At 47.3% G+C, this 22431-nt stretch overlaps 1 protein-coding gene across 1 annotated transcript in view; it reads right to left on the bottom strand.

Annotated features, from left to right (window-relative positions):
- LOC147633641 (homogentisate prenyltransferase) overlaps positions 1-21341 on the bottom strand; it is a 66515-nt gene extending 45174 nt beyond the window's left edge. The window contains exons 1-2 of the mRNA XM_086806787.1: positions 21150-21341; positions 20959-21051 (exon numbers count right to left, since the gene is read on the bottom strand). Of these exons, the coding sequence (XP_086662913.1) occupies positions 20959-21051; positions 21150-21229 (173 nt within the window). The 5' untranslated portion in view covers positions 21230-21341. The remainder of the gene's footprint in view (positions 1-20958; positions 21052-21149) is intronic.
- Positions 21342-22431: the final 1090 nt, after the last annotated feature.

Here is a 22431-nt window from a genome sequence, read left to right as displayed (position 1 = left end):
GGCTTGTGCATCCATGGAGTCCCATCTCTTCTGCTCTTGTGTGGGAGCGGGTTCTACTTCAGGAACTCTTTAAGCACCTCCCCTTTGAGGCGTTGCTGGCTGCATGGTAAGCGGGCATGTGTCGTCACCACACACGATGCCACAAAGCCCTTTGGCTACCAGCAAATTACGGATCATGAAACTCCATAGGGAGTAGTATGATCCATCCAACTTGTCCTACACCAAATACCTCTATAGCATTTTGAGCCATGTAGACAAAATACACCTGCAAGGAAACCAAGCACTAATGTGCATTGCCAGGCAACCAAATGTCATGTACAAACTTTTGCCTGCAACCTCAAGCAAGTATAAACCTGCACCAAATTGTCCAAGTACACTCAATGTATATGCATATGTGACAAATCGTTGCTGTAGTCCCCTGTTACATACTCCGAACTGAAAAGCCCCAATTTTTATGCACTGGAATTTCTTCAATGTGTAGTTAATTGCGCGATTTTTACAAAAGTCCCAAATTTTTGCAGCTGAAGGAGGCTCAATTTCTTGATTTTGAACTCAATTTGAAAAACCCCCAAATTCCAAGCAAAGCAGAATGTCCAATTTTTCCAATTTGGCATCAAATTGAGAAATCTGCAGATGGTGGTTTCTAACAGTCCCTAATTTTCCATGCAAAAGGGGAATTTTGCCAAACCCCCAAATTTGCGTACCTGCAAATGTCTGAATGTTGTGATACTTGCAAAAGCAAATGTATTTACTTGCACAGCTGGTACACAGGAGGCGGGCAGGTACACGTGGACGCACCATGTTGACGAGGCCCCGTGGGCATGGGCTTGTAGATGTGGAGGCACACTATAGAGCAGGTGCCGTGGGTAGGTGCCCGTACGGTGACTTTTGGCTGCAAGCGGGTTGTAGGTGGTGCTGGAGACGAGGTCACTAGAGAGCAGCAGGCAAGCTGGCAACGACAACACTGGCAAGGACCAGGTGGGCAAGAGATGGCAATGGCGAGCTAGTGTGGTGAGGTCGGAGCCGGCATGAACGGGATTTGGCAGACGGCAGCGAGGGCAACTAGCAGTCCGGTCAAAGCTTGCGTCAATAGGCCAGAGCCGGAACCCGGAAGGTCGACAACGTCACGGAACGCAGATGGTCGTCGGTGACGTATGGCGAGTAGCTGTTGGAAGGAGACGGGTGTCAACAGAACACTAACGGCGAGCAGACGGGCGGCGCTGAGGAGGCGGTCGAACCGATTTGAACAGGGACAAAAGCCTAGGTGGTCGGGCCTGAACAACGACGGAAGCCCCGGCAGGCGGACCTGAACATCGATGGAAGCCTAGTGGTGTGCAGGTGCAGCAAGCGTGCAGGAGCATGAAAGCTCTAATACCAAATGTTGGGACTCACACACTCGCACACACTAGGGTTTCCTGCAGATTAGGGTTAGCTGCAGAAACAGGAAGCTCACACAAAGAGAGAGAGAGAGAGAGAGAGAGAGAGAGAGAGAGAGACCTAGAGTGTGTGGTGATCACAATTGCAAGTCAACACTTGCATGTGAGTCATATCCATATAATATACAAGTATAAAAGTTATATTGATAGAGTGTCGTTTCACACTTGATATCCAAGGGGAAAAACCACATGGTTAAGCCCTGTTCACACGTGGCACTACTTATAAGTGAGCATATGCCTACAGCTTTCTAGTGGATCCTAAGGGCACTTCTGTGCGTTATCTCAAATGCCAAGTGGGCATCGATATCTCCCCAAAGCAGCAGTTAGCCCCTCTTCTTCTAAGCATTCGGAAGAAGCTTCTATACTGGAGTTCAAAGAGGCTTTCCTTAGCCAGCCGAGTAGTGGTGGCGAACCACATGGTTAAGCCATGTTCACACGTAGCACTACTATCAGTGAGCATATGCCTACAGCTTTCTAGTGGATCTTGAGGGCACTTCTGTGCATCATCTAGGATGTGAAGTGCCGTTCCACACTTGATATCCAAGGGGAAATACCACATGGTTAAGCCCTGTTCACACGTAGCACTATTATAAGTGAGCATATGCGTACAGCTTTCTAGTGGATCTTGAGGGCACTTCTCTGTGTTATCTCGGATGCCAAGTGGGCATCGATATCTCCCCAAAGCAGCAGTTAGCCCCTCATCTTCTAAGCATTCAGAAGAAGCTTCTATATTGGAGTTCAATGAGGCTTTCCTTAGCCGGCCGAGTAGTGGTGGCGAACCGGGTTCTTCTTGCCACCATGTGGTACATTACTTCTTGTTGGGCCTTCTCATGAGCCTGCATTGATCTGCAACTTTCTGTGAGCTGGCAACAATGGGAGGCTTGCTCGGGCCAAGGTGACCTGGAGACTCCGTTTCGGGGCCTATCGGATCGGAAACTCCGTTTTCAATGTCACCCGTTTCTCATTTCCTTTGTGCCCCCTAGTGGTCACATGTTAGGGGCTCACCCTCATGTATCCCAGGGAGCTTTGAGCATGGGTCCTACTAGGTCCCTTGGAGATTGGGCTAGATTCAGACAGCTCCTCCCAGTCGCTCCGAAGAGGGGCGTGACTGGGATCTGGGGAAGGGAAAGACTCAGCCTTGACATCGTCTCTGATTGCTATTCCCCCGGAGTGGCAGACCCTGATCTTTGACCCTATTCCCTCGTAGTGGCTATGGGAGTGTTCACCAAGCATGATATTCTCCTAGCAATTCATGGCGCGGGTGAGAGATCCGGCTTGCTCACATTTTCGATTGGATCTCACCATAGATTAGTGAGAGTCGAGGAACCCTTGGAGAACTTCAGGGGATGCACGTTATAGAGGGTGAAGGTGATCGGATTCCATACACAGGAGTGGCACATTGACCCATCACCAACCAAGGTGGCGAGGGAGAGACTTTGGCATTTATGGATACGGGAGAGCAAGCCCGTTACGCCCCTCAAGTGGCATTGGGGGGAGTGGACTTGGTGTGATCCTGCAGATAGGGAGGAGACTCTTGGGTACCCCATTTTTTGCATACATCGCATGGCTTGGCCATAGGATCCAGATATTTGAAGTTGAGGGCACTTCGGCAGCAACAAGACACTGACAATCTCAAGGCCTCTCACAGCACCGTTTTTTTTTTCCCAGGAAAGAGACTATAAGTCAGAATAGGCATAGAACACCGGAAAAAAATACTGAGTCGGAATAGGCATAGAACAATCACGGCTATAAGCCGGAATAGAATAGAATCACCCCAATATGTAAGGTGATCTGAACCACTGAGGAGCATCATGGTGCCATGAAAGACCTATGGTACTAGAGGAAAAGAAAATGCCTTGGTTCTACTCCCGCATAAACACAACGCGCTTTGTCTGCTCCGAACGAGAGGACGCCTAAATACGAGCCCAAGTAGCCATGAGAGTATCCGCATATAGTGTTAATGCACCGAGACTCAAAAATCTGGACACCCTCAATAGCTTCGTGCATCTAGCTCTCCAGATCTACTATGCTATAATAGTGGCAACAAGCTCCCAACTGGTGTCGATCCTTTGTCTAGGGGGTGTAATATGTGAGTGAGGGACATCCTGCAACAAACTATGCCGAGCAATACCTCTACAAATGAAAATAGCAATGTCTGTATTATTGCCCTCGTAGAAAAGCTACAGATCCGACTGGGAAAGCCAAGCAACTGCTCCCCAAGTAACATACATGGTGCGGCCACTCAATTTGTCTATAAGTTGGGCTATAGAACCCCACATACGTTGTGCAGTGCTGCATCCCCATAAACAATGTTGTATAGTCTCAGAATTCGCTGCACGTCTCATGCAGGTAGGTGCTACAGTCGAAAGTTGACCTCCATTGATTGGTGGGGAGACCACGATGTAAACATAACCAAAAGAAATGAGAGATCTGGCTTCTTCTGTTTGAATACCAAAGCCTATGCCAATATCTACGTTGTAGCCCTAGAGAGATGTCATAACTCTCCCAACGAGGCCTGAGAGTAGGGATCTTATGCATCTGTCGAGTGATGAGAAGCATGGCATTCCAGACCGTGACACTGAAAAAAGGAAGGCTTTTCACTCGATCAGAGGCATCAATCCACTCCCACTCACCTAGATCCCAATGAAGATATCTGATAGGACTGCCACCATACAACCACAAACACCAAGATGCATGAGTGAAGGATCAATGAACCAGTGCTTACCCAAATGACCAACAATCCTCACTAGACTAAGCCTGATATCTGGTACGATCTCGTCCGTTCTACATCTCCTCAATCTCCATCTAGACGTGATAGAATAGATGATGCAATCTATGGCCTCTTGGCCTGGGAGAGCAATGACCTGCAAAGGTACGCCTATCCTAGAAAAATCTCCCAACCATCTCGGACGATAAGCTCCATAAAAGATCCGAGAGAGCCACTCATGCGGTATAGCTGCATCAATCTGATCAATATGTATGCGAGAGTCCCTATGATGCTGAATGGATGCTGCTCTCTGATCCACCGGAAGACTCTTAAAGATCTTCCAAGCAAGAACTGTATATGCACATCTCTTCCATCCTGACCACTGCATGTAATAACGAGATGCACCAAGTGGCCGATCCGCTTCGTCCCTGATGAACTTGTTCCACATAATAGGTTGTTGATTAGCCTCATCCAAAGACCTAGGAAGCCTCTGTCACAAGAATGGTCTCATGCTTCTCCATTCTCGAACAATGGCTACAATAAAAGGGAAAGATGGTGCCCTGATATCTGCCTCCGTGAACAAAAACCTTGTGCTCGGTAGCCAGTCTCTGCCACCACGGGGTGTACATTCAAAATCTGAGATAAGAAAAAAACCTTCCAAGGCTAAGTGCTTTGGAGGAAATCTCTAACCACAAGTTTGCAAAGCTGTTAACACCCTACAATGTGAGCCAAGCTACCCTGACATGTGTGCATAGTTACCAAAAACGGAAACAGAAACAAAAATGGTTGACTCTCTGGAAATGGAAACGGTTCGAAGATAGGAAAATGAAATGGGTAGGAAACATCATAGCCTTTTACTTGAAACTTAGTGAAGAAAACTAGGAAATGAACTTGGAAACATCCTTGCAAAATAAGATACATTACAAGATACACATTACACATTATAGATGTCAGAATTTAGAATCCTTGACATAAGAATTAAGATACATTGCAAAATACTAAGCAGAAATGAAACTTCATGATTCGTTACTCATCTAACTTTCCAAATCTTGAGATTTGAGATCTGTCATGAAAATACTAAAGTCAGATTAAGGGAAAGAAGTACAAGGTACAATGCTCAATGAAAGTACGAAGAGCTAAATCAGAAATATCGAGAGAGAGAGAAATGAAATGAAATGAAATGTTATATTAAGTCTTCAAAAGGCCATAATGACCTATGAGACCAAAAAGTTACATCATGGTGAATCTGATACAATGTCTGGATAAAAAACCAGAAAATGAAAAATAAAGATGATACTACTGGCACCTAGAAAATGAAACTGGAACTGGAAGGTAAACAGAAACCCTTATAGGGTGTGAATATAGTGAAAGGGGGGGGGGGGTACCCTATGGAGGTGAGTGGAGTACAGTGAGTGGATACAATATAGTGAGAGAGAGAGAGAGAGAGAGAGAGAGAGAGAGAGAGAGAGAGACTCGCTTAGGAGAGAGAGATCGACGACAACTGCTGCTGCCGTGTCGGCTTCGGGTGACGGGTCACGACTCACGGGTCGGTCACTCTCTGTGCGCAAAGCCCAAGAAGCAGCGTAGAGGGCGGCTCTTGTACCCTTGGCAATACCAAAAACAGTGCGGATAGCTAACTTGGGGCGCAGGTAGGCGCGAGCAGGGTAGCCAGTGAAGACACGAGCGGCGGGCAAGGATTTTAGAGGATGCACAAAGAGCGAAGGCAAGCAACGATGGATGGCTAAGTGCCTTGCTTTCTTGGAAGAGTATTAGGCTACCCAAAGGGTTTCCGCCTCTAGGGTTTCAGGCAACAGTGGAAGAAGATTTTTTTTTAAAAAAAAAAATCAGGTTTGCAGGTTTTCTCAAGGGTGCAGCAATGGTTCAAGCAACTATTTAAGGGTTTGCAGGTGCTGAATTAGGGTTTTCACGTGCTGAATTAGGGTTGAGAGAAAGGGTTTTCTTTGCTTTTGTACATGGATTTGGATGACCCGGCTGCTGCTGTTGGTGGCATGGCTACCAATAGCCTTAACATGGATCTTATTGAGGAGATGATCGAGAAGGATGTGGGTTATGCTTCAGATGCCTCGGAGCAACAAAAACGTCAAAGGCTTGATGTTGATGCAAGCTACACTCTGGTGAATGTTGGAGAGAATGCAGAGGAAAGTTCTCAGGTACCTTCTCCGGAGTTTGCACGTTTGCTGCAGATCACTGGTGAGCTTCTACAAGAATATGTGAAGGCAAATAGCGTGCAAATGGCTGCAGTAGATAATGATGGTGTGGCTGATGTATGCATGGAGACTCCTTTGTTGCTACAACAGCTAGCATATTTTCATGATCGTGCTGCTATCTTCTTCTTTACTGGGCGTATTCCGTTGTTGCCTTGTCTTAGAGCATGGTTGGGCCGCTTGGTGTCGCCTGAGGTACTTGAGGAGATTTATGATGGTCCGAGAGGCTTTTATGAAATACTTTTTCGCACTTCAGAAGCCCGTAGGGCAGTCTTGGAGCAGGTGCCACTCTTTTTGGATGGGCAGTTGGTTCATGTGGTTCCGTGGAAGCCTACGGCAGAGTACCAAGATATGTTGCGCCAGGCTTGCCCAATTTGGGTTGAAGTGAAACAATTCCCACCAATGTTTTGGCGTGTTTTACCAGATCTCATGCGAGGTATCGGTGATGTCTTGGTGGTGCCTCGAATGACATCTAGAAACCGAAATCGTCTATGCATGTTATGGGATACTGGGAGACCTAGGCCGACACATTTGCGTGTCAATATGGCTGGGCTGCAACCTTTAATGTGTGAATTGAGGTGGGATACATTTGCTGGCCACTGTTTCAAATGTGGTAAGATGGGCCACTTTGTCTCCGAATGTCCTAAGAAAGAACAAGTTGTTGCTACCAAGAATATTGTTGATGGGCAGTTGCCCGTGGAAGATGAGCATGATGCTCCTTTACATGATGCCCAGCACATGGATGTACATGTGGATGTTCAGAATGAGGTTGAGCAGCCATGGGTGGAAGTACGTGGTAAAAAGACACGATTTGTTGCCCCGCGGGGGGATTTCTCAGATGCTGTTTGGCAGGGGCCTTTGCATACTCATCAGGGGCCCTTACATACATATGCTCGTCGCCCTTTGGGTTCAGGTGCCTAGCAACAGACGAGGATTGAGAGGCCGGGAGGTCAATTTTCTCAGGGTTCAGGGGCTCTTGCGGTGGATAGAGTAGAACGCTATCCTATTAGAAGTCGCCTAACAAAAGAAGCATAACAACAATTGCCTCTTATGTTTGGTTCGAAGGGTGAGGTCATCTCGCCATGGGATGGTCATTACCCTTTGGCACGTGCTCGAGAACTCCAAGGGCAGTCTGAGATCACAAATACCATGTCCAAAAATGCAATGCTTCAAAAGGTTCATGATTTGGCAGATTGTCCTGGGCCTAGTACACGGCCTTGTTGATTCCTTTTCTGGGAAGGCTTATGAAAATTGTGCAATGGAATGTAAAGGGTATTTCTTCGCGCCAAAAGCAATTCAGGCTTTGGCGTACAACTTTTTATCATGGTTGGGATGTTTTGTGTGCAGTTGAACATAAGCAGCATAAGTTGGCTGGCAAAGCCTATGTATATAAGGGGTTTCATGTTTTCTACAGCGGACATCCTGCTTCGCAGTCAGGTGTTATGTTTGCTGTTCGTTCGTAGTTTCAGCCTTCTCTTGTGATTCAAGATGTTCATGGAAGATTTCTAGTGATACAGATTGTTTGGGATGATACGCCTTTATGGTTATTAGGGGTGTATGCTCCAAATAATGCTCGTGCACGCCGTTTGCTGTGGAATGACTTGTGTGCTCTTTCAATCTCTCATCCTGGCTTTGTGATGGGAGACTTTAATATGTGTGTCTCCGGAGAGCAAGCCACGTCGCCCATGGTTGTTTCTCGTACGCGTACGAACCAGTTCGTACGTACGATATCGTACGGTACGATATGCAAATTCTGCCCGTTTTTAGCCGTTGCCCCGCCGCCGACTGCGCAATTTTGTAGCCGTTTCTACCCGTTGTTGTAGCCGTTTGCTGGCCGTTTTGGGCATGCTTTGTGGCCCATGTCTTTGCTTGGCCCATTGGACATGCTACATGCCCTTATAAAATGCCCACCCCCTAAGCTTCTCTCAAAGCTCTAGCCTCTCATTACTCTAGTGAGTTGTGACCATCAAGTCCCCCCCTCTCTTGAGTCTTGCTCAAGTGACCATCAAGCCCCTCTCTCTCTCTCTCTCTCTCTCTCTCTCTCTCTCAACTCTCAACTTTCAAGCCACTCTCTCCCCCATAGGCCCTCTCTCAAGCCTCTCTCTCTCTCAAGCCTTTAGGCTCTCGAGATCAGTCTCCTACATACATGGCTTGTGGGATCTCCCCCGAGACAGATATGCACGCCTCGCCCTAGAGTCCTCCCGAAAGTTAGCTTTACAGGGAGACACGGCTTGTTGGTACGGACAGATGACATCTTGGTTCCAGGCACATGGTTTTAGCATGGACAGATTGCCTCCCTTCCAGTATTCTCTGGAGGCACCCTCTCTCACTCTCACACGGACAGGGATTACCAGACTCATCCGTCAGGATTTAGTTCAGCTGGACATTAGGAGGACATGGATACAGCCGACTGAGGAGCTGGGCACGAAGATGGCTTTCTACAGAGAGCATTTTCTTCAGCTCACAGCACATGGTTTTGTGATCAGACCCAGTTACATGGATGTACACTTGTCTCATGCAGTACGATGTGCTATTGGTCAGATTCGCACATCCTCACACCAGCTTGAGATTGAGATTGGCCGATATAGAGGTATACCAGCTGAGGCCAGGATATGCCGAGTATGCCATGGGGAGCCACAGACAGAGCTGCATTATATATGCCATTGTACTGCATACTATGAGATACGTGGTCGTTTCCACTGTTTATTCAGAGAGGGTTTTGGACCACTTTCCAGAGTCATGGGGTACCAGGACAAGAGGTGTTTGGGATTGTTCTTGCTTGAGCTGCGGAGACATAGAGATAGCCTGCTTAGGCGCACAGAGAGCCAGACTCAGAGGCACATTACAGATTTCTTTAGTCCAGCCATCACTGCGCCAGATGGACCACAGCAGCAGCAGGACATGGATACCGCCCACACCAGGGGTACACTGATGGGTGGTCCAGACGCCCATGACTACGGAGGGGGGCATCCCAGCATAGACGGAGGTTGCAGCGGCAGATTCGGATTATTCTTGCGAGGCATGCGGGACACCCAGTCAGGGTGCTGACCACAGAGGATATTGAGGAGATCCGCCAGTGTCCGATGCGGCACATATTATGAGATGGAGGCACCTCCATAGTGTACCCCTCCGTCCCACATGATATTGTATCCCCTCACTATATTCCACTCACCTCCATAGCGTACCCCCCCCTCGCTATATTCCAGTTCCAGTTTCATTTTCTAGGTGCCAGTAGTATCATCTTTATTTTTCATTTTCTGGGTTTTTTTATCCACACATTGTATCAGATCCACCATGATGTAACTTTTGGTCTCATAGGTCATTATGGCCTTTTGAAGACGTTAATATAACATTTCATTTCTCTCTCAAGAGTCAAGACTCAAGCCTCACTCTCTCATTTTCTCAAGCCTCTCTCTCTCTCTCTCTCTCTCTCTCTCTCTCTCTCTCTCTCTCTCTAGCCTATCCATCTCTTGAATCTTCTAACTTCTCTCTCTCTATTACAATGACAAGGGAGAAGAATGAAGCCTTCAATGTGCATGCTATCCATGTAGAGAAAGCCGATGGAAAGTCCAAGTCATATAGGTGGACTTGTAAGTATTGTGGCAAACAATACACAAGTGGAGTTACTGGGCTTCTCCAACATGTTGGAAAGGTGGGGGGGCAAGTTGCGCCATGCAAGGAAGTCCCCCTTGCTATATCCGATGAGATCTTCAACAAGATCAAGGGTGGATTGGGTGCTCACTATGATAGTGGTAGAAGCTCAAGGGCGGATGATGAGGTCATTTCCCCGCCTTGTGATACATCCTCCCCCGCCGCCTCCATCGGTGCCGCCTCCGCCTCCTCAAAGAGACAAAGGCTCGAGTCTCCCATGAGGCAAGCCACTCTAGCCCAAGCCACCGGGGGGTTCTCTTCTTCTCTATCACATCTCCGAGAACGGCAACGGCTAGCGGATATAGAGATTGCACGCACCATTATTGAGTGCAATCTCTCATTCCATGTGCTCAAGGTAGATCAATGGAAGTCAATGGTGAAAGCCATTGCAAATGTGGGCCCATGTGAAGGATGGACCGGCGTCTCCTATCATGACATGCGCACAAAGAGGCTTGTGGACGAGAGGGAAAGAATCGATAGATCTCTCAATCCGGTGCAGGCGGCATGGTCCAAGTATGGGTGTAGCATCTTCTCCGACGGATGGAGTGACCGGAAGAAGAGAGGCATCATCAATATACTTGTCTCTTGCCCTCTTGGCACATACTTTGTGCGGGGCGTGGATTCCGGAAAGGCAGGGAGGAAAACATCGGGTGCATTCATATATCGCCATATCAAGTAAGCCATCATGGAGGTAAGTTTCAACTTTCAAATTGCACTAAAGTCTTTAAAGTTTAGGCTTTAGTATATGTGATATGATCATATGTGGCTATATCATGAGTCATGACTCAAGTCTCATACCGCATACGCTCAGGGCATCCATTCATGTGCATTGTGACATGTAGGTTGGATCGAAGAACGTGGTGCAAGTCATCACCGACAACGCTTCAAATTGCCGTCGGATGGGGAAGTTGCTCGAGAAGGACTATCCCTCCATAGTATGGACGCCTTGTGCCTCCCATTGCATTGACTTGCTCATGGAGGATATGGGCAAGTTAGTGTGGATGAAGGAAGTAATGACCGAAGCTATCTCTATTGTTACCTTCTTCACCACAAAGGTGAAGGTGCTTGCCATGTTCCGCGAACATAGCAAGTTGGAATTGAAGAAGCCTTCATCTACACGCTTTGCCTACATGTGGCTCCTCTTGGAGCGCCTCCACGATGTGAAATCCTCCCTTCGCCAAACAGTGGTCTCCACAATGTGGAATGAGTGGGATGAGCGAGAATCGGCGGAGGCCAAAGCCATGCAACGGCTTTGCCTAAAGGAGGAGTTTTGGCAGTCGGTCCGCACTATTGTCATTGCGGTCACGCCCTTCTATAGGGTATTGCAGATGACCGACATGGAGGGAGCCACCATGGGCCTTCTTGTTCACTTCATGAGAGAGGCCATAGCAGAGTTACGCGTTTCTCCTTCCATCGACGAGGAGAAGCGCGATGGTATGTTGGCCATTGTGGAGAAGAGATGGAAGAGGATGCAAAGACCTATCCATGGTCTTGCCGCTTTATTGCATCCGGCTTACAAATCACCCGCCCTCTTCACCAACGTGGAGCTACTTGATGCTTACTTGCCCAAAGCATTGCCGGAGGATCGCCATGGGAAGTTCCTTGAGGAGCTCATAAGCTACAATGACCAAAGGGGAGGAGCCGCGTTTGCATCTACTACCTGTTGGAAGAGGGAATCCCTTGTGAAGCCCCTCTTTTGGTGGGAGACATTTGGGCATGCTCTCTCAAGCCTCCAAAAGGTGGCTTTGAGAATCCTAGCTCAGGATTGCTCTTCAGGTGCATGTGAGAGGAACTGGAGTTCCTACTCACTTGTACACACGAAGTTACGTAATCGCTTGAGCACGCAACAGTTAGAGCGGCTAGTGTATTGCCACGCTAACTTGCGCATGCTGCGCGCAATGCAAAAGATGGAATCGGCGAGACAGGTATAAGTTACAACTTATAAGTTATAAGTTATAAGCATTCAAATTTCAAACTTCAATGTTTATTGAAATTTGGAACCAAATTCTAATACATTGCTTGTCACTTGATCATTGTACAATGTAGGTGAATGTGGACGCATTCAAGCTCACAGGGGGCACTCTTCAGAGTGTAAACAAAGTGCAAGATGAGGAGGAGGAGAGGATCTATGCAGAGATCTATCGAGAGCTCGAGTCGTTTGATCGACGACCTACTCGCACTCGTCGTGGATGTGGAGGTAGTGGCAGAGGAGTGCAAGTAGGAAGCCGTGGATGCACGGTTCGTGGTGCTCCCAGGGACATAGTGCATACCTATGTGCGGCATGGATCTGGTAGCTCCACACTCGCTGTTGCAGATGAGGATGCTCCCTTTGGCTTCTCACATGAGCTTAGAGAGCCCGAGTTCGATGATGAGGGAAACCTTCTTAGCGATGGCGACTTCGGCGAGGCCACTGATGTGTCCTCTTCTCATGAGGATGATTTCAGCGAGAGCTCGGATAGTGATGCCTTTGTCTAGTCTCTCCTTGGGCCTTGGCTCTAGCCTCTCTTTTTGTACTCGCGCCTAGCGCGCATGATCGCATCGCACCTCTATACTTTATGTACTTTTGTTTGTCACTTCAAACTTGTTTAGTTGTTTTTAATGATATTTTGGTTTGAAACAACTTCTCTAGACTCTACCCTTCCAAATTGAAAATGTCTATGTTTGTAGGTGTTCTTAAATTAAAAAAACCGTATTTTATCGTACCGTATCCCAAAATTTCATATCGTACCGAATATTCCCGTACGGTATCGTATTTTCGTACCGTGACAACTGTAATGGATGGCCCGGAGAGAATGGCGTGGGAAGCTTTTGCAGCAAGGTCGCTAAAACAAGACATGTGGTCTTGGTTGCATCCAGATGAAAGGGGTTACACTTATGCCTCACAACAGTTTCGGGACACTTATGCTAGATTGGATAGGATGTATATTTTACATCAAGATCTCTTTTTGCCAGAGGTTCTTACTATGATGGTTGATCAGCAACAGGTTTTGTCGGATCATTGGCCGCTTGTGTTTGAAATGGTCTATCATCCTGTGGATGCATATAAAGGCTTGTTGGGACGATTGCCTTTGCGCTTAAATCACACTTTTTTGGAGCATGAAGTTTTTGATGTTTATATGCGTCAGTTGATACAACATTTCTCCACAAGAGTGTCCATGGCTGATTATCATGCTTGGCCAGTGTTCCTTACCAACACTCGGAAATTGGCGCGGCATTATGGTCTTGCTAATGCATCTATACAAAAACAGCATGTGGCTCTTCTTGAGTCGCTTTTAAAGGGCTTGCAGGCGTTCATGTTTACTGACTCTATGGATGCTGAAGTTGTGGATGCCATAGAATGGCTGAAAAAGGAGCTATCTAGGGTGCAGGAAGCACAATATGTTCGCTTTAAACTACTTGCACGTCTTGATGCTTTGCGGGATGCTAACTGTCAATCTCATCGCTTCTATGATAAGTTGCATCAAAAACATATGCGTGAGAATATTGTTAGGCTGATGGATGCCCAAGGCAACCTTGTTACTCAACCTTCTGAGGTTATTCAGCATTGCATCAGGTTTTATGAAGATTTGCTTGCCCCTCGAGAGGATGTCTCGCCGGCTGTCCTGGCTGCAAGGGAGTCATTGTTTGCTGAAGTACGATATCAAGTTGACCCTGATGTGGCGGTTCAGCTTGATGCTCCTGTTTCTCAAGGGGAAGTGGAAGCTGTTCTCTCCAAACTTCCCATGGGAAAGAGCCCTGGTTGGGATGGTTTGACAAATGAGTTTTTCCGAAAATATGCTGATCAGCTTGCAGAGCCTTTGACGCTTATTTGTCAAAGGATTTGGGATGAGGGATATATGCCTGCCGATTGGAAGTTGGGCATACTTCGTTTGTTGCCCAAGGTCCCTTCGCCTACTTCTTTGGCTCAATGGCGCCCAATCTCACTTATGGGTATCATGTATAAAATCTTTACAAAGATTTTTGCCAATCGCTTGCAGAAGGTGCTTCCTACTCTTATTCATCCATATCAATATGGATTTGTGCATGGCAAGAATATTTTGCATAATATTCTTAATGTTCAAATTGGAGTGGATTATGCCAAGGCAAAGAAGCAAGAGATTGTGATGGTGCAGTTGGATCTTGAAAAAGCTTTTGATCATGTCAGCTGGTCTTTCCTTTCTCAGTTAATGACAGCCATGGGCTTTGGTCTCAAAATGGCTAATTTGGTGCATTTACTTGGCTCTGGCTCTATCACGCGGATTATGCTCAATGGAGGACTTTCGGATGGTATTTCTCTCACCCGTTCTCTCCGGCAGGGCTGTCCTCTTAGCCCTCTTTTCTTTGCCATTGCCACTCATCCTATGTTATCTCGCCTAGATGCTATGGCATCGCATGGTGAAGTGGTTGGTTTGCATCTTCCTCATGGCAAGCAATTGGTTGCTCAAGCCCTTGCAGATGACACTTTTATGTTTCTCAGGGCCGAAAAAGCCAATATAGATCGAGCAATGGAAGCTTGGAATAATTTTGCATTGGCTTCTGGGCTGAAAATAAATTCAACAAAATCAACCCTCATTGTATGCACGGAATTTGATCTTGAGGCATTAGGGTGGCAAGGCCGTGTGGTGCATATAGGAGACATTGTTCATCATCTTGGGTATCCGGTGGGTGTGGATGTGGACCCCCAAGCGCTTCTTGCTTGGATTTCCGCTCGGATCTCGGATAAATTCGTGTATTGGAAAGCTCAAGGGTGGCCTATGCACGTGAGGGTTAAGGTAGCTCAGGTTATTATGCTTAGCATGATTTCCTATTTTTTGCCTTTGCTACCTTGGATGCACAAATCTCTTCTCCGTTTGGTTACTCCCATTCGGTTTATGCTCTGGAAGAGGCAAGGAAATATTATGAGTCAAACATGGATAGCTTAGAATCACAATACGACACCCAAAAGAATGGGTGGGGCTGCTTTACTGGATGACTGCTTGCATATGGTGGCGCGTAGGTGGGCGCTTTTTCAGGATATGTGTTTGCAGGAGCAACCTTGGGTATTCATGGCTCGTGACTTGATTGAGTTGGAGGGATTGTCACATGGACAGACACGTGTGCAGGCTTCATGGTGGGACATTGTGAATGCGGCTCATCCTGTCCGTATTCGCTCATCTCACATTTTATCACATATTCTCCTTTCTTGGCATGAAGTTCTACTATTGGCTCGGTGGGATCCTGGTCATGAAAGACTACTTTTGAACTCTTTGCAGTTCGAAACATTTGTGGAGTCGCGTGTCATTGTTTGGCCAGACAGAGACGCTTCACGCATACGACTCAACCGCATGGTCAGGTTAGGCTTGGTTAGAATCCGAGATGCTGTGATACCTGGTCGTGACAGGCCATATTCGTTTCGTCGTATTCGGCAGCACTTTAGGGTTCCTCGGACATTTCAGCCACTATGGGTTGACATCATGCATGCAGTTGAGCCTTTTACTCCATTGCCTCAGCCATCTGCAGATCAGCCTTGGCTTGATTGGGCACTATGTAAATCTGGTGACTTGATATCACTTTCAGCTAACCAGGTCTATCATAAGCTCGTATCAAAGAAAGATTGGGTTTCAGCCAAGGCCAATAAGGTGTGGGGATTGCACAAGTCTAAATCATGGTGGCAGAAAACTCTTATGCGTGGTTGGCAGTCTAAACTCCCTTACCAAGGTAAGGTTTTCATTTGGAGGATGTTGGTGGGAGGGTTAAATACACAGGATCAGCTCAGCCGTCGTAAAGTTACATTGGCCTCTTGCTTCTTCTGCACGACATGCACTGAAACAGTTATGCATCTGTTCATGAGTTGTCTAGTGGCCCGTCAGATTTGGTCTTTTGTCTCTCGCGTTTGGGAGGCAGTCGAGAGGTCTGCTGTTTCGGCTCATCAGTGGATATTTGGGATTTGTCCTCAAGTCATTACTTCGGACAGTCACCTTGTGATATTCCATTTCCTTAGATGGACAGGACTTTGGCATATTTGGACTACACGGAATGGGTTCATCTTTGATTCCTTGTCTGGAATACATGGGCACATTCTATGTATCCGCGGTTTGCTGCTTTGGCAGTTTTCTTCTCTTCTCTCAGCTCAGCTACTAGATGTAGATGTTATTTCGTTATGGTCTACAGCGGCTCGGCTGGCTCATCTTTGATGCTTTTATCTGGGATGTTTATTTGGCTAGGAGGCTTTCTTATTAGTGTACAGGTTTGCATGGTCATGATCCTTTAGAGGATCTTCTGTGGAGGGTTTTTTCGGGCCATAGGTTCTGTGTGAGCCATGTGGCTGATGTACATTTTTACATATAATATAAAACACCATTTCACGAAAAAAAAAAAAAGAGATTTTATTAACGTCTTCTAAAGGCCAAAAAACAGCCTGTGAAACAAAACTTGTGTACATCATCATCATGTCTCAATGGACATCAAATGGATACAAAAGAAAAAAAAAGTACAAAGTACTCTATAATGTGGAGATAAATCACATACAGGGCTTTGGTTAACTACTGTGGGGTGGGTTGGTGGGAGGGAGGGGGGGTAAATACATCCAATAAAGCATCTAGCTCCAACCGCTGCCAATGACTGGGTGTAGGATGTCATACATCGGGTTAGGGACAAGATATCTCCCAATCTGTGCTAGATCAATCTAGGGTCTTTCCTCTCTGTGCTGTCTCCTCAAGATCTCATCAATCTGTGTCTGGTAGAGACCTGGGGGACGAGGGCCAGGTGGGCGGGGGCGTCTACTAGATTGTAGCTCTCGCTCGGGCTGATGTCACTCCTCTACTAGTAGATGTAGAGATAGTGCGTCTTCAAGTGACCCGGGTTTGGACCAAGGAGCTGTGGAGGATGTCCCACCACTGAGTGGCTGGGAGAAGGTAGTGATCCGTGTCTGAGATGTAGTATCCCTCTGTTGTGGGAGCTGCTGTAATAGCCGCTCTCTATGACATCGTAACTCCATCAAAAATCCCCCCAAGCATCTCTGATCATGAAACTGCATAACTCAGCTGAGTGGACCTAATCCCTCCCTGAAGAGACACTGGTTTCCCGAATCTCATAGTATACTGGGCAATGGCAAACATAATGCTCCTCTGTCTCCACCTCTATGTGGCACAATTTGCAGATACATGTCTCCCTTGAGGCTCCTGTAGCTCTCCCTGCCTCTATCTCTAGAGGGTGTGAAGATACCTGAAGCTGTCCAATAGTAGTGCGCATTGCATGAGACATATACACATCCATGTACCCCGGTATCTACACAAACCCATCCTCTATGAATTGTAAGAAATGATCGTAATAGTCCTGCCTCTTCACAGGAAGAGGCTGTTGGCGTGTGTATAGCTGTAACAAATCTTGACGTATCAATCGGTTCCTCTCCACACACAAGATTCTCATGGTCGGATGGTCTTGATCATATACTGAAACGGAGGGAGCTTGTCCATACTCATCCCATGTAGTGAAAACCACTGTAAATCCTCTGCATACCATGACTATCGCCCTGATGATGCTGCTACTCGCTCTAATGACTCTAGGGCCTGTCTCGGTAATCTATCTGGGGACATGTGCCCAACCTGCTGAATAAATGTCACTGTCTGAAAGAGTGCCTCCACTAGCAAGGGCGAAGACGCAAACTCCGCCAAACTATCTCATGTAGCGTCGAGGTGTTACTATGAATCATATGTGAGAACATAAGTATCTGTGGGTGCTCTAAACCTCGCCATCTACTCGCTAATACAAGGAGAGAGAAGAAGAAGAAGAAGAAGAAGAAGAAGAAGAAGAAGAAGATATTATCGTCCTCAAGAGGCCGAAAAACGGCCCATGGGACCCCCACGAAGTAAGTACAAAAGCTGTAAACAAAGCCTCCTCCTTTCTTGGGAGGGTGGGTGCTGACCCTACCAAAAAACCACACGACTTGTGCCCATTAATCAATGCTCCAGATGCGCGGAAGAAATACTCCATCGCCTCCGCGGATCTCTCGATTCCCAACATCTCTTGCAAGGAAAGCTGTTGTGTTGTCTACAAACTCTGAGTCTAGGAGCTCCTCCTGTGTGCAAAGAGGAAGACGCAATCCCTAAAGCCCAGTTTCTTGGGCAGAGAGAAAGCTACCCATGGCCTTGGCGACGATTAGCAAGAGGTACAGTGCCAGAAGACAACCCTGTCAAACCGAGCGAGAAAGGGGGAATCTGTCGCCTCGGCCTCCCTGACTCAGAACCTGGCTGTGTGATGCTAATTAAAGTCCTGAGACTCCACGAATCCACTCCATGGGGAATCCCATCCTGCTCATTGTGCCCTCCAGAAAGCTCCAATCCACCCTATCATAAGCTTTCTCAAAGTCTAGGAGTAGCACAATGAGGTCCTTCCACCGCATCCTGGCCAAAGTTGTCGCCTCCCAAAAGGTAAAGATGTTGTCCAGAATGCTCCAATCCTAAACAAAGCTAGTCTGAGTGTCGTGGATCAAGTCTTGGAGAAAGGGCTAAAGCCTCCTGCTGATGGCCTTTGCCAAGATCTTATAGGTTATCCCTAGGAGAGTGATGGGTCTCCACTGTCGGATCTCCAATCTATCACCGCCCTCCTTGGGAATCAAGTGTATCAAGCCCTTTGAGAGCCTCTCTGGCATGGCACCTGTGAGCATAATCTCATTGAAGGCAGTGCGAAGGCCACCTTCCATGAGGTCCCAATGGCGAAGAAAGAAAGAGACATGAAGCTCTCATCCGTCCTCCGGCATTTTTCCCTAAGTAGTGTAGTCACTGCCTCCGCCAACTCCTCTGAAGTGAAAGGGGTCAATAAGAAAGACAGAAGGGAGGGATGAACCACCTCTCTCATGTGCCGCCAAACCCTCTCGTGCGTGTCCATCAGCTAGGGGGATAATGGGACACTAGTGAGAAGAGATCGGAAGAAATCCGTGGCAATGGCTATCACATGGGGGGGATCAGAAACAATAGCTCCATCCTGGCCACGCGGCCTGTGAATACCGTCTCTCCTCCGGTGGGGGCCAGCTATCTCAAAGAAATCTCCTATAACTCTATCACCGTCATGGGTCTAGAATGAAGCCCTGGCATGGTATCTGTAATCCACCCTTCTCTCCTCAACGGACCGAATCTCTGTGCGGGCGGCACCAAGCTGACTCTCTGTCCACGGGCTGTCTGGGAAACTCTCATTAGGGCATTGTAATGAGGCTAGGCCCTTCTTCAGACTCCTATCCTACTCCCGAAATCCCTCCAATCTACTATGGGCTGCCTCATGTATGAAAACACTCCCCGAGGCCACCATTCAAAGTGCGCGCTGCAGAGCCTGAGGAAAAGTCCAGTCCCACCCATATCTGCTCAATCCGGCTATAGATCTCGGGGTCCTGAATGAGGCTGTCTGGAATCCTGGAGCTTGCATGCCTGTCATGCCTCCGTGGGTACTCTAGGGACAAAATAATTGAACCCCTATTTATGCTAAGAAACAATTGACCTGCTAAATTCTGTAATTAGGGTTTCCCAAGTTTATTCATGCTAGAGGTGTGCAAAGAGGAGGTGGAAGGCAGGGCAGTGAGGAGGATAAAGTGGGGGGGGGGGGGAAGGTGGGAGCCAGCGTGCACTACTGCAGATAGCAAGCAGTGTGCAGGCATGGGGGAGGGGAACAGCTTCACACTCAAGAGCTCCAGCTCATGCTTCGTGTTCCTAAGGTTTGTATAATTATTTGACTGAAATACAACTTTCAAGATGCTTCGTATTACGTGTAGCAAGAACCATGACTCCGAATCTTATAACAAGAAATCTTTTGTTCTCTCTTGCAGATAGAATTGAGCTGTGCATCTCCAATCTTGGTGGAGGTTGTCAGTAAACTTCTCCATGAGAAATAAGCCATCACACAATTAACCCAGCTTATTGGTGACTCATGCAATAAGCCTTCAATATATGTCTGAATTCAGCTTGAGAGGTTTTTCACAAAAAGATGTACCAACAGCTTCTTCTTGCAAAAAAAAAAAGGCTACAGAGAGCCTGAAATTTCGTCATAAAGAAGGTGTTAACCTCACACAGGAGACCATTCCCTTTCCTGGCTCACCTGGATTAGAGGATAACCGCCAGGAAACTTCCCTTTCAAAGAATGGCGAGCTCTATTAGGGGAGAACCATTTTCTGAAGGAAATGGCTGACAGTGTCCACTCCCATTCACTACTGTCATCAGCAAGTAGACTGTTGGCAGTCTCACAAGTCAGCACTTCAAAATATGTTGAGGTGGCTGATGTGTTTGAATCTGCTGAATCTTTCCTGAAACCAGGGATCATGGAAGTGTAATTCCATGACCGTGGGTAATGAGGAGTTACGAGGCTCCCACCCATAATGGCTCCCAAAATCTCAGTGAAGTTTGGTCGTGATCTTTTTCATAGTGAATTGCCAATAGGCACTATTACACGGGGACTCAAGCACAGACCTACAACAAAAGTGTCAATGCATCTAATCCCTTTAAACTGGTGAGTTCTGTTCTTTTGAGCAGGTTATTTTTATTGTGTGGCTCTGGAAAATGTTTTGCCATCTTCAAATCTTCTTGGTGCAGGAGGTATTCATTGCCCACAGTACATCTCTCAAGCAATATGCTTGTTTTAGGTTTCCGCTCTGTATTACTTGTACTCGCAAATCGTAAGTCCAACATACCAGAAGAATTGGTTCTGCTCTTTGAAGCAGGGAATTTATATACTGTGGCCCCAGAAAATATTCTGTCATCTTCAAACCTTCTTGGCCAGGAGCTATTCAGTGCCTACAGTACATGTCTCTCAGGCATATGCTTGTTTTAGGTTTTCCTTCTGTACTACTCCTACTCGTAAATCACAAATCCAACATTACTAGAAAGAGTTTGTTGCAAAGGATTCCCAAAGAAGCAAGTGGTCTGAATAAAATTGAGAAAAATGATCTCATATGACTAAACGACTGAAAACAAACCTAGGGTTACATGAGAGCACTCACTTCCGATCTCCCTCGACATCTGGAAGATCTTTTGTGATGGCAATCACAGTCGCAAATAGCGTCACAAAAAATGTGATAAACACTATAGGAGGACTGCAAATACAATCATTGCCTTCAATTTAGAACAGTACTGTCACTGGTCCAATAAGAAAACTATTTCGGTGAGTAAAAGCTAAGTTTGAGGTTCTTACCTCCATGTAAAAGCGAGCCCAAGAGAAGACCTTGTTGCATAATACACACCAAAATTAAGTAAGAATCCACGAACCTGCATTCAAGTGGTTATTCCATAGAAGGCCTCACATACACACTTTAGATTGCCTAGCATATACCTATAATAGCAGACACAACCAAACTTAAAATAGAACTCGGGGTCAAGCCAATAAATAAATTTAAAACTTTGCAACATGCTAAAGACGTGGAAAGTTTCTGGGTAAGGGCTACCCTGCATCTATTTGTTATTCAGGTATAGCCCCTTTCTTGCACCCCACATCGCCTAGCCCTCTGCAACCCCCCACCCTCCTGCAGCCCCTCCCTCGTGCTAGGTGGCTTCCCCTTTTATCCTGCCGCTCCCTCTTTCAGATGCCGCCCCTGCCCTTCTGCCAGTGCTGCAGCCCACCCCTTCGCCACTCCGTGTTGTTTTTGTTTTTTGTGTCCCCCTTTTGCATCTCTGCCGCACTCCCCACTCCTCTCTAGCCCTCCCTCTTCCACCACCCATCATTCTCCGTGCAGGTGTTTAGTTTCCGGGGGGTTGTTCATCAGCAACAGTATGCACTTCTGGTCTTCACCTTCCACGAGGACTCCATGGCAGCCACTCTGCCATCCCTGGCCGAGGCCGCCGTTGCTTGCCTATTTTCACAGGCAGATCTCCTATAGTCACAGGGAATGGGCATTTTTAGACTCGGCAGCATCTTCCCATTCCCATTCCTGTCCCATGTCACTCTATAGTCACAGGGAATGGCCATTCTCAATTTTTGCCCTCCCATGTGACTATGGGATCTCCAGCTCTTAGCTTTGACAGTGTCGTCCCTAGCGGCCTCTTCATTGGTTTGCAAGATTGTAGGGAGCCTCTGAAGGCACCACCGGCAAGAGCAGGGAATGCAGGGCCTCAGTCCAAGGCTGAGGTTCCTGATCAGCCAGCCCCCATGGCTCAGCCTCCCTCCCAGCCTTTGCAGGAGGAGGGCACTAGCCATTGCCAGACAGTTCGCCGCCCACCTCACCAGGCATGCAGCCAGCCAGATCGCCATGCATGTGGCCCCCCGAGGTAACAGTGCCCACTACCAACATTATGAGCATTTAGTTCCAGGAGATTGACAAGGAGATGGGCGCATGGCAACCAGCGCATTGTCCAATAGATTTTGGCTCGTCTTTCGATTTTCCAGATCCCACCCCCACCCCCCCTTCAAAGGCCTCCTTCCTCTGCTCCCCCTCTGTTTCTTCCCCCCCTCCCACAGCCTCCCCTGTCCATTCCTAGCA

This window comes from Cibotium barometz, chromosome 12, assembly GCF_041138505.1.
Source record: "Cibotium barometz isolate CiBa-2024 chromosome 12, ASM4113850v1, whole genome shotgun sequence".
NCBI classification, from domain to species: Eukaryota; Viridiplantae; Streptophyta; class Polypodiopsida; order Cyatheales; family Cibotiaceae; genus Cibotium; species Cibotium barometz.
Note: the sequence above shows the minus strand (reverse complement) of the source record. Positions and strands in the feature narration are given on the sequence as shown.